At 40.8% G+C, this 13,488-nt stretch overlaps 1 protein-coding gene across 2 annotated transcripts in view; it reads left to right on the top strand.

Annotated features, from left to right (window-relative positions):
• cadpsa (Ca2+-dependent activator protein for secretion a) overlaps positions 1-11,887 on the top strand; it is a 164,542-nt gene extending 152,655 nt beyond the window's left edge. For both annotated transcript variants that reach the window (XM_061041507.1, XM_061041508.1), the window contains 2 exons: positions 7,448-7,552; positions 9,560-11,887. In XM_061041507.1, coding sequence (XP_060897490.1) covers positions 7,448-7,552; positions 9,560-9,730 — 276 coding nt within the window. In that variant the 3' untranslated portion in view covers positions 9,731-11,887. The remainder of the gene's footprint in view (positions 1-7,447; positions 7,553-9,559) is intronic.
• Positions 11,888-13,488: the final 1,601 nt, after the last annotated feature.

Genomic DNA, 13,488 nt, shown 5'->3' with positions numbered 1-13,488 from the left:
CAGCTGTTCCCCTTGTGGAGCATATTGTTACTCTCACTCAATGCCCCAATGAAATGTAAAATGACTCAGCTGGAGCAGTTAGGGTTACTGCTTGGTTCATTTTGAAAATGTTCAGCAGCTATGGTGCCATGTCTGAACTGAAACACAATTTGAGATGGAACACTTCTCCATAGCGACATCCATCAAGGCTCATGGGTGTTGGGTGTGTAGTGGTTTGCGAATGGTGTGAATTCAAGCGGTGAAGATGGCCTCTTGGTTTCAAAAGTGAAGCCAATTGGGATGTGCAGTAAGCCTACTTTCTTACAGCTAGTTGTAGATATCAATCAGTATGTTTACATGCAGACAGAAAAAGTCAGTTTATTGTGTAAGTTCAACTAAAGCATGACTCTCTGAATAAATGTGAATATGTTAGTCTGACTGAAATCATACTAAGTCAAACTTCTCAAACACACTTAGATAATGTGGTTGGGGATTGATTTACTACAGAAAGTATACAACTCAAATGGACAGAGAAGTTAAGTTTTCCATGTTTTCAGCGTTCAACACACAACCAGTTTGCCATTTGCTAACTTAGTTAGCAAGGTTAACTGGAAGTAGTCCAATAGTAACGAGCTGAAAGGCGGCATATCAACACCTAAGGAGTTGGTTATAGGGTCAATAATCGATTCTCCCCATGCTGGTCCCCATGGATTGTAGTCCAATTTAAAAGCCCCAATCTGGCTATAGAACCGTAGCATGACCTAACTGTTCATATAAACATATTGACTGATATGGAAAGGAAATTAGTTGGAAGGGAAGTCTTTGAAAATTGACTATTTCACACTTGCCTCATTGCCTCAGTAAACATTTTCCTGAGGAGTTTATGCTTGTTTCAAGTCATCCTCAATACAGCATGATGTCCATTTTGCAAATAATGATCTCATTAAGAGTCACAAACACAATCAACCATGTGGAGATGCTGTCATGGCAACCCGTCTATTGACTTAGAGGTATGAAAAATGCATACCCAACAACTCGCCTTTTCAAAAACCAATATAGTGTCCGTCAAAATGCCAACTCAAGCTTTCCCAATAATGGCCCACTGGCGACCTCTGCCTCTCACAGTCTATTATTTATAGGTGTAAACAACTCCAGTAAGAATTTACTGACTGATATCAAAGTTAACGTCTTTGTTAACAGATTCCAGGTTAACAGAGTTACATTTGATGTTAAGCAACATGAAAATAAAGAAAAAAAGAAATCCGAGTAGGAAACAACCTTTCAGAAAGCAGAGGCAGGGAATCCTTGAGGTTCAGACCAGGGTTGATGCATCACATAAGCTGTTGTCTACAGCTCAGAGTCAGTTGAAACAGCTGTGGAAATGAACAGCTGTGTCACTGATTGGGCATACATTGTGAAGCCCTTCTTGCATGGAAGCCTCTCTCTTATTACTTTCCTAAGAAGAAATCTCTTCTCAAGATGACTTTAAGATAATTCCCTCCAGGAGGACGAGAGCATTAGCATTTCAACTGATAATCATCCCGTGGTTACATCAGAAGCTGCAATATTACAAGAGAATTACAGGGATGTGAACGACTGATTGACTTTTCATGACGACTTCATCATGAATACGTGGTGGACATTGAGTTTAACACATTCGGGGGGTGCGCACGCCCCAAGTGCGGAGGCTATAGTCCTCCAAGCCGGCTGCCCGGGCCTGTGGCTCCTTTCCGGCATGTCGTTCCCATCTCCCTCCCAGATTTCCGACTTTCCACTGTCCTATCTCTCCAATAAAGGCAACAAATACTTAAAAAAATACTTTTGACTCATAAAATCTCAAAAGTAAGCTTCAGAACACAAACGCTGCCCTTTTATTTTATATTGGAGGCTGAATACTTCCCACCTGTTACACCTCATGTGCAAAGTTTAACGCATGGAGCCAGAATGGTAGAGTGAAGTCGCTCCTCTGCTGATCCGCCATCAGAGGTGGTGACAGAGGTGTAACGGGGGAACGAGCTGTCAGTGTGTAACGTTTGATCCGGCGACGCGGAACAGTGCTGTGTGTGTTTGCAGGCCTGAGTGTATGTGGATCTCCCACTGTGAGCTCACACACACCTTTTCATCTTTTGCCCGCTCTCAGTGTTACGCAACACCCTAATGCAATTTAAATTCACACACTGTGACATTAATATTACACAGTAACGTATGCAATAAGTAAAACGGGGTACTAATGATGGAACTTTGTAGTGCAGAACAGCAGTCTGTAAGCAGCTTTAGATGTTTTTGTTAGATTTTAAGATTCTGTTAGATCATTTCTTTATTTTATTGTTTTTAAACGGATGTAGAACTCCATTGAAGCTGGCATAGAAAAGATCTAAAAGTTGATGAAAATCACAGCCACTACGTTTACATAAGATGTCCCTGTCAGACCTCCAAAATGCCAGTCATGGCAGCGAGAAGACTGGTGACATAACCGCCTCGACTTTTTTGTACAAAATGAAGAGGAGTAAAGCGGAAAAACCACACAAAATGGCTGCTGCAAAAAAAAATGGCTGCAGATGGGAGCTGTGTGGCACGGTGTAAAGTCGTAGTTAAAAAAAAAAAAAAAAAAAAAGGAGAAGTGATGGAGAAGGAGGATGATGGGAAGAGGGAGAGCAGCCAGTCAGTGGATCAGTCACTCCAGGCCTGGCCTCTCGACGGGTGGTTGTGCTCGGGGCGAGATCACAGGCCTGCTGCCACGCCGAAGCCTTCACAGGCACACAGCGACAGATAGGAAGTTTCTGGCACCAGGTCGCCTCACTGATTCACCCCGGCTCTGCCTCGGCTCAGCCTTCTTCTCTTTCACCCGATCTTCTACTGCCTGAGCCTGACCTACATGTAGACCCTGCTCTCTTTCTCTCCCTACAGGTCGAAATATTGGGGAGACTTCGTTGTCTTGGTCTTAAAAGTTAAAATTGGTCAATAATAAAGAATAGTTTTGTTGCACCATAATGATACATAGTAAGAGGAAACACACAGCTACTCAAAAGTCTATCTCTAGTGATGCCAAATTATTCTGACTGTTATTGTGACTTTCAGTCTTGTGTCTTCTACAGTGCACGACATTTGCACAAAAACCTTCGCCTTGAAAAAGACTGTTTGAAGAATGAAAGTGTTGATATTATTATGGGTATGAGCTGCCACTGCTTATGGTGATCTCATTTAATGATTAATCCAGTGTTTGCACAAGATGGATCACAATCGATGCCGACATGAAAGACAGAAATATGTATCTTTTTTTTTTTTTTTTTTACTCAAACACAACAAACATTGGTATCATGTGATGAAATCAATCAATCAATAGAATACAATGATTACAAAAATCTTCTAATGGATGGATGGATGGATGGATGGAATAAAGGATGGATGGATGAAAGTCTTGATAAAAGGATGGATGGATGGATGAAAGGAAGGATAAAAGGATGGATGGATGGATGGATGGATGAAAGGATGGATAAAAGGATGGATGGATGGATGAAAGGATGGACAAAAGGATGGATGGATGGATGAAAGGATGGATAAAAGGATGGATGGATGAAAGGAAGGATAAAAGGATGGATGGATGGATGGATGAAAGGATGGATAAAAGGATGGATGGATGAAAGGAAGGATAAAAGGATGGATGGATGGATGGATGGATGAAAGGATGGATAAAGGATGGATGGATGAAAGGAAGGATAAAAGGATGGATGGATGGATGGATGGAAGGATGGATAAAGGATGGATGAAAGGATGGATGGATGAAAGGAAGGATAAAAGGATGGATGGATGGATGGATGAAAGGATGGATAAAGGATGGATGGATGAAAGGAAGGATAAAAGGATGGATGATGGATGGATGAAAGGATGGATAAAGGATGGATGGATGAAAGGAAGGATAAAAGGATGGATGATGGATGGATGAAAGGATGGATAAAGGATGAAAGGATGGATGGATGGATGGATGAAAGGAAGGATAAAGGATGGATGAAAGGATGGATGGATGAAAGGAAGGATAAAAGGATGGATGGATGGATGGATGAAAGGAAGGATAAAGGATGGATGAAAGGATGGATGGATGAAAGGAAGGATAAAAGGATGGATGGATGGATGGATGAAAGGATGGATAAAGGATGGATGGATGAAAGGAAGGATAAAAGGATGGATGGATGGATGGATGAAAGGAAGGATAAAAGGATGGATGGATGGATGGATGGAATAAAGGATGGATGATGAAAGTCTTGATAAAAGGATGGATGGATGGATGGAATAAAGGATGGATGAAAGGATGGACAAAAGGATGGATGGATGGATGAAAGGATGGATAAAAGGATGGATGGATGAAAGGAAGGATAAAAGGATGGATGGATGGATGGATGAAAGGATGGATAAAAGGATGGATGGATGAAAGGAAGGATAAAAGGATGGATGGATGGATGGATGGATGAAAGGATGGATAAAGGATGGATGGATGAAAGGAAGGATAAAAGGATGGATGGATGGATGGATGGATGGAAGGATGGATAAAGGATGGATGAAAGGATGGATGGATGAAAGGAAGGATAAAAGGATGGATGGATGGATGGATAAAAGGATGGATAAAGGATGGATGGATGAAAGGAAGGATAAAAGGATGGATGATGGATGGATGAAAGGATGGATAAAGGATGAAAGGATGGATGGATGGATGAAAGGAAGGATAAAGGATGGATGAAAGGATGGATGGATGAAAGGAAGGATAAAAGGATGGATGGATGGATGGATGAAAGGAAGGATAAAGGATGGATGAAAGGATGGATGGATGAAAGGAAGGATAAAAGGATGGATGGATGGATGGATGAAAGGATGGATAAAGGATGGATGGATGAAAGGAAGGATAAAAGGATGGATGGATGGATGGATGAAAGGAAGGATAAAAGGATGGATGGATGGATGGATGGAATAAAGGATGGATGATGAAAGTCTTGATAAAAGGATGGATGGATGGATGGAATAAAGGATGGATGAAAGGAAGGATAAAAGGATGGATGGATGGATGGATGGATGATGAAAGGATGGATACATGGATGAAAGGATGGATAAAAGGATGGATGGATGAATGGATGGATGAAAGGATGGATAAAGGATGGATGGATGAATGAAAGGATGATGAAGAATGGATGGATGGATGCTATTCATTTTTGATCCTCCTTCTCTGTTTTTTAATTAGATTCTTAAGTTAACATTTATCTCATTTCTTATGTAATGGGGCGGCTGTGGCTCAGTTGGTGGAGACGTCGTTTCCCAACTGGAAGGTTGAAGGTTTCGATGGATGTGTGGATGCTTATGAATGGTATTAGTTACTTCTGATGTTCACTTTACATATTAGCCTCTGCCATCAGTGTGTGAATATGTATAGGTGTGACTTGAAGTGTAAAAGTGCTTTGAAGAGTCTGAAGACTAGAAAAGAGCTTAACAAGCTCCAAGTCCATTTACCATTTCGCCCCAGCTTTGAAGCACGAGTATATCGATTGATTATCTTTCTGTTTTCATTACTTTAATCTTCTGGGATAATGACTACTGTTATCAATACATTATTTATGTTACAAAGAAAATGCTCAGAAACTTCATTGCAATTCTACCTATATTTATCCCTTTTCAGGCCTGGTTTCATTCCCCCCCTCCTCCTCTACTATAATTGATGAACTTTATGTTCTATGTTCTTTTGTATTTCACTGACATGTGATGCTCCTTTGTGTCTCTTATGTTCTGTAATGCTGGAACAACCTGGCACAATAATTACCTTTGTGATTGTTTCTACTTGTCTACTACATAGTCTCAAACACTTTGGACAACAGATCTTATATATTCATAAGTCTGGTAGAAAAAATGTTTACCTTTCAAGGATAAACCCTTATACAAGTTAGAAATGACCCCATGGCATCCAATCTCTTACCAACACACACTCACAGACACACTTCCACCCCCTTCCTCTTCATTTCTCTTCCCAGTCTCCTCCAGCCCCCCATCCTTTCTGCTGTGACCCTGACTGTTGAAAGTCAGCTTCTATTAGTATCAGCCCGTGCTCATCATTATCCATCAATTAGACTGGCAACAGCCAGGGCCCACAGAGAAACATCTGCAGCCTTTCGGCTGTTTGTGCGTGGCTGCTGTGCTCGCTGTGCCTCGCAGAGGTCACTGTTTGAATAAGACGCGTCTAAATAGAGCAGTCAGTAAAATTCCATGTTTCTGTTTGTAACACCTCTGTATACAAGAAGTAACAAGACGCAGTCCTGTGGTCCATGGAACTAAATGAGTGCAGACCAAAGACTGTATAAAAGATGGCTGTAAGGTCAGTGGAGGTGTTTTGAAGCCCATTGATGGCGGTCGCCATATTGGAAATGCCGTCTCAAACAAACTTTTAACTTAACAACAGGAAAGAGCGGGAGCTGAGGCGGGTCTTGAGCCGCCTGATAAACGGCTACAAGGTGCCCACTCATCAGATAGTGATGGGTGGCTGCATTGCAGTTTGAGCACCATTTGATCGGTTAAACGCGCACATCCCTACTTCAAACAATGTGTAGACAAATCTTGACTTCTTGACTTGAATCTTCACTCAGCACTACAACACCAGGCTTTTTAAAAACATGTAATGTGATTTCTGATTCTCACTTATCTTAATTAATGCCATGACTACAAACAAATGACATGTCAGACTATATACTCTCTATAAAACTGCTGAGCATTGTTGATTTCATACAATCGAATAACATTTTAAAAAAGAGACTCAAGACATATGTAGAAAAGTCAAAAAATGCTGCTGCAAACTCACCGATAGATTTCTATCATGGACTTTGAAGTGCACAGTGCACGGTGCTGTGCACCAAAAGCATAATAAGCAGTACTATTTATTAGGTTAACTATTATCTGATTCCTCATTGGCTGATGCATCGTCCTGGAGACCGCAATCCAGATTTAAATAGATCCTTAGCCTACGGGAATATCTGATGGGTAGAAGAGACTGTTTCCTAATCTTGGGTCCCAGGGAAGACTGCAGCAGCAGCAACAACCCCCCTGCTTTAGAGGAGCGCCTGCTCTGCATGATGTGTCAATTTCTCATGGCTTGATGAGGCCGTGCGACCGACATGACATGAACATCTCAGATTAGAGACGTCTTTCTGCCGAGGATCTGTTTGTCAGCTTTGTCCCTCTGGCCTCATCCTCAGTGATCGACAAGGAAACTCAGCCAGGATTACACACTGCAGGGATGACATGACATGCTCTTTGTGCCAAATACAACGTGAGCAAAGTGGATGTATTTCAGATACTCATTTCCAGGGCTGTGGATTCATATTTGAGTGTTAAATTTGTTTTCTTTTTGTGTCTGTTTAAGATATCATCATGCTTTGTGTGCATTTACTGAATTGAATATCAGATAATGAAACCTTCTTTGTTCTTGTGTCTCCATCAGCAATGGTACACCAGCACTATGAACCTTTTGGGAACATGGCTGACTGACCGCATGGACCTGCAGCTACATGTTTATCAGCTGAAGATTCTCATCAGGGTTGTCAAGGTTAGAACCTCTGCACACTTCATTTGATATTTTAAATTTTTAATCTCATGCCTACAGCTCTGGAAAAAAAGAGACCACTCAGAATTTTCCTTAAATTAGAGCCACTGTACTTAACAATCAGGGTTATTACACATAAAATTATTTAATAATATAATAATTTAATAATTAAGTGTTCTGTGGCTATAAAATAATAAAACAGCTCAATGAGGACGTTTTATCCGCAATTTCGAAAATCGGCAGAGATTTTGTATGCAATAGAACAAACATCTTAAAATTTTACTCCAAACAACAAACCTCTAAAGAGTAGAAACAGAGAAAAACTATAAAATATCAACTATTGTCATGAATAGTTCAAAAAGTTAGTAAGTGTGTAAAACATTAAAGGGCCAAATCTTCTAGTGGAACATTTGATCATTTATTTGCTGCTTCGCGATGAATTTCACTTCCATGATTGTTAAATTCTCCTCTTTTTACAAATCAAGTGGTTTCATTGTTAGCTGCACTTGATACGCTTTCTTGTTCATTTGACCTTTATGGTACAGTGAAGGCATTCATAATGAGAGACAGCAATATCCTCATATCAGAATATATCGTAAGCTAAATGAGATCAGATATATAGACCAACCAACTGACCATCCAATCAACCAACCAAACCAACCACCCCACCAACTAACCAGCCAACCCCTTCACAAACCATCCCTATGCCCAACTAACCTCTCCACAAACAAACCAACCACCCCTCCAACAACCATCCCACCGACCAACTAACCATCCAACCTCCCAACTAACCTCTCCACCAACCACTCCAACAACCAACTAAATTCTCCACCCATCAAATCATTCCATCAACCAACCACTCACTCAAGAAAACTAACCAACTATCCCACAAACCAACCAACTAACCATCAAATCCACCAACCAACCAATCAACTAGATAAATGAGATCAGATATATACTGAGTAAAACACAAGATTGTCTAGTAAAATAAAACGTGTGGATTTAGGTTTAGACAACACAATATAAGTCATATCCCTTAATTATTATGCATGTGCCTTTACAACAATATGACTACTATTACACATCCATCCATCAATCAAACCAACCCCCCCCCCCACTGACTATCCAGCCAACTCCTCCAACACCCATCCCAAAGACCAACCAACTGACCATCCAATCAACCAACTAACCAGCCAACCCCTCCAACAACCATCCCACAGACCAACTAACCATCCAACCTCCCAACTAATCTCTCCACAAACCAACCAACAACCCCATCCGCTAACCAGCCAACCATTCCACCAACCACTCCAACAACCAACTAAATTCTCCACCCATCAAATCATTCCACCAACCAACCACTCACTCAAGAAAACTAACAAACTGCCCCACAAACCAACCAACTAACCATCAAATCCCCCAACCAACCAACCACTCCACAAACCAACTAATTACTCAACAAACCAAACAACTAACCAACCACCCCACCAAGTAAACTCTCCACCAAACTCCCAGTAACCCACTGCACAAACCAACAAACCACCCCACCAGCTTACCAGCCAACCATTCTACCAACCAACAAACCACTCCAAAAACCAAACTACCACCCCACCCTTCTGGAACATTATGTAGTCATCTCCTTTTAACCCATATCTAATTTGGATACAAATGGTTGTAGTTGTCCAACTTGTGGTTGTAATGGGACTGTGTAGATCCAGTGAAACTACAACTACACTACAAGCCTGTGCAAGCAACAAACAGTGCAATGGTCAACCTCGAATAGCGAAAAAAGGTAGTGAAGTTATCTCAGATACAGTCCCTAGAGAGACACAGACACAACTGAATTTGGTTATTTTAAGTATCTCAGGGAATAAATAATTGTGTATATTGTTTAATCAATGTGATTAACCTCAAATGATCCACTGTCAAAACGCCCTCTTTCTAAGGAAACCTGTAAAGCGCTTTCTTCATTACCTTTGCCAATGGTTTTTGTCTGTTTATTTGTTCTAGAAAAAGTACCGTGACTTCCGTCTCCAAGGGGTGCTGGACTCCACATTAAACAGTAAGATGTATGACACGGTGAGGAACCGACTGACCTTGGAAGAAGCCACGGCGTCAGTGAGAGAAGGAGGGATGCAGGGCATTTCCATGAGAGACAGCGATGAAGATGACGATAACTAGAACAAAGGGACTGAAAATCAAGAGAATGTCAAAGCTTTTCAGGAGAGTGAGCGGTGTACTGCCTGAGAACCCATGCAGCCTTCCCCTGAGGTCAAACATCCAAACGTGTTCCCTCCATTCTTTGCTTTGTCAATTCCTGTAAGAGTTCAACATTCATATCTGAATTCATAAAATTTGTTTTTTTGTCTATAATAACTTGCATGATGCAAGGCTTCCACATCCATTCTTTGGATTTAGACATTTCCAATGTAGGCTCACTGAACTTTGATTCTTCTATTCTAACTAACACTCCAAAAAACCCACTTCTAGTAGGGTTTTTCTAGTAGGGTCTAGAAGTAGGGTTGGATTGATTGGCAATGACATCCTCCATCATCATTGGATGAGCGTCATCGACCACTTACAGTGAAGACCTCCTTAAAAGCTTGTAACATTGGCATGGCAAAGAGGTTTGCCAACTAATGAAGGTATAATCACCAACAGAGCAGCCAACACTCTGAGGTCGTGCCCCCTGTCTCATGTTGTCTGTCTCCACCCTCTTGCATGCACCCTCATGCACTTTTCTATCACAGTCCATCAATGGTTTGTGGTCATTTTTAAAGTTTATAGCCTTTAATCCTGTTGCTTATGCATAATCTGTTGGATGCAGCAAAAAATATATAGTATATATATATGTAGACTTCATTCAGTCAGGACATCATCATCTACCAATTTTGTCAACGTCCCAAAGCTCTAACCTTAAGCAACAATGATTGCTTACTCTTGAAATAGGAACAAAAATGTGTCTAGAATATCAAAAAGAGTTTGAGACGAGCACAAATGTGACAATGATCACTCACCATGTGTAGCAGCCTTGTAAACGAGGAATAATAAAGGCAGGAGATTGCATCAAAATGAGGTTAATCAATGGAAGGCATGCAAAATACTTTGTTGTACCTTCTTGTGTCCACAGTCTTTGTACAGGAGCTTTTCTGTTGCTTGTTTCTCAGTTTTCTTCCACACGTAAAAAGGATTATATAGAATAGCAACCTGTTTTATCCAGTTCAAGAGAATAACTACGAAAACAGTCAAACGATTCAGACTTCAAGACTATTCTTCCAAATAAATAATGGAAACAAGTATTTCCTATATATCCTGCAAATGAATGCTATATCAGCTGTTCACCGTCCAACAGATCCAAATATCCAGTAACTACCTTTTGTGCACTCCAAGTCCCAATTTTCAATACAAAAACCAATGCTGTTTAGCGTTTTCAGTGCTCAGCATCCAAGCCACACTCGTACAATCTCACTTTTCCCTCGCTTTCCAATCAAATCAAGAAAAGGCAGGATCTCTTATATCATCCTCGTCAACAACAACGCAATCACTAATCTGATTTGTCTTTACAAGGGTACACTTTCAGGTCCAAAGCTGCTGCTAATGCAGGGTCAGGATTCCTTTACATTGTCTGAGTAGGTTCTCAGTCATCCAGGTCATGGGAAATTCCAAGCGTTATCCAAAGGCAACTGGACTTGGTCGAAGATCTTGAGGAGGTTTTACCTCTCCTCCTTCGAAAGGCTTCTTCAGTTCTAAACTACCTGGTGGACGGAGCTAAAAATAGACTCAGCTAACGACTCTCATGCAAGTCAGGCTTAAATGTGTAGCTCTGTCCACCTGTTATACCAAAACTGAAGAAGAGAGGTGCGAGATCTTCAACCAAGTCCAGTTGCCTTTTGATGAAGCTTCAAATTCCTCGACTTTATTTTCATGTTGTCTTGGCCAAATTTCCTCCAATAAAGAAAATTATTATGCACATGGAGCTATATAAAAGATCTGTCACTACAGAGGGAAGCAGAAGTCAACTTCCGTAACCTATAGCAACAGCAAGCGCCTGTGAAAAGCACTCTGAAACTTAGGTTGTGGCCGCTGCCAGTCCAAAAAAAACGGCATTAATAGACACTTGCCCTTAAACTGCAAAACTCATTGGACGTTTCTAAAGTATCTCCTCGATTTTGATGAGCAATATGAATGATCTTTTTTTTAAATTATGTTTATGAACAATGCTATGTTTATTTTGTGTTCTGCTTCTGTTGGTGCAGCTACGATGTGTGTTGTATAGCTATGAATGGTCACTCAGTGGACCCGTATCATGTTTAAACAATAAAAAAATGTATATTTAGAGTGATTGGCTGAAACATGATGTCACAGTAACGGCTTTCGTTTGTTCTAGGGTTACTTTGCAAAGTATGTCTCTGACAGTCACAAATGATATCCAGGCATCGTTGAAGAAATCGCTGAGCGGTGCAAAAAATGGTATAATTCTAGTAAAATAGTGACACAAACTGAGAACATGATTCTGCATATTAACCTTCACATTTCATGTTGGCGCTCTTACTATTATCATATGGAGATCAACTCCATCTTGTCCAACTGTTCAACACAAGTGTCCTCTTTGTTTGAAAAATCTGTTAGCAAAATAGTGTCTAATGAGGTCTTACTATGTCTTGGTTTTAGCCGTTGTGTAGCACAAATTCAACTGAATTGTTGTTTTGCAGGATGCAGTTTGTGATGCTGTTGACCTGTATTGTTTATTAGCTGCCCTCGCTGTTATAATAAATAGGGTGGACAATAAAAGAAATAGAAACATCTGTAAGAAAATGCAATATAATCCAGCGACACAACTACATACTTCAAAATGTATGGTTGAACAGAAACTTGATTTGACACACTTTAACCTTCATGAAGGTAGACTTGATTTCACGACTGTTTGATTAAACTGCACGGTGGCACGTGAGTGAATTTGTAATTATTATTATTTAACAATCAAAGCCGCAAGAGCAGAGGCCGCCATGTTCACCCCCAAATTTCCATACAGACTTGTTTGACGGTGCAAACATAATGAAGGCTGTTAGAACATCATAAGTAGACATCCAGACATGCATCGGTCCTGAGTGTGTAGCTAAAGCTGTTTTCACACAAGCACCTCGGAAAATTTCTTAAAAATTCAGGATAGGCTGCCCCTGAAATCTTCATGAATTTCATATTCTCATGTCCGTCACAATTAGGGCTTTAACATTTACAGAAAACTCCTGAAAAACTCTATTTGAAAACTGATATTTGCACGAGGAGCAAACAGCCACATTTTTCCCAGAGTTTCTCCTGCCAGCCTCCCAGTATTTTTTCTACATGTAGTCGGAGTGAGCTGATGTGAGAACACAGCAGGATATAATCAGGAGAATTCACCTCGAGCAAGTGGGAGGGGTTGGTGACGTTTATATCCAGTGACCGGTGCATGGTGTAAAGACTGTATGCACAAGACCGGAGCAGTCCTCCCTGAAATCATTTTGACATTTTCAGGAGGGCAAAAGTGAAAACGGCTAAAAAAAGAAGAATTTCACTGTCAGACGGAGAGTGGAGATCCTCCCCCCCCCCACTTCCCATCAGATCAGACAGGAAAAACTCCTCATTGTAAAGCAATTCAGGAAGATTTCAGGGTGTGTGCCTGTCCTGAAGTTTTCTAGACATTTTCAGGAGGTGCATGTGTGAAAACAGCTTCAGTTACACACTCAGGCAAGGCAAGACATGACGTTTAAAAAAGAAGGTGCAGAAATGACAGGTTGCTGGTTAATCATTAAGAGTCCAACACTTTATATAGGCACAGTGTTTTGCCTTTATATATCAGTGCTACCGTGTTTGAAGATGGGACTAACTGCGGGATATAAATGTCATCGGCCCTGCTTCAGGCAATTTTATTTTTTTTAACCTGAATATGACCTGCTGCA

The sequence above is a fragment of the Labrus mixtus genome, chromosome 7 (genome assembly GCF_963584025.1).
Source record: "Labrus mixtus chromosome 7, fLabMix1.1, whole genome shotgun sequence".
Taxonomy (NCBI): domain Eukaryota; kingdom Metazoa; phylum Chordata; class Actinopteri; order Labriformes; family Labridae; genus Labrus; species Labrus mixtus.
Note: the sequence above shows the minus strand (reverse complement) of the source record. Positions and strands in the feature narration are given on the sequence as shown.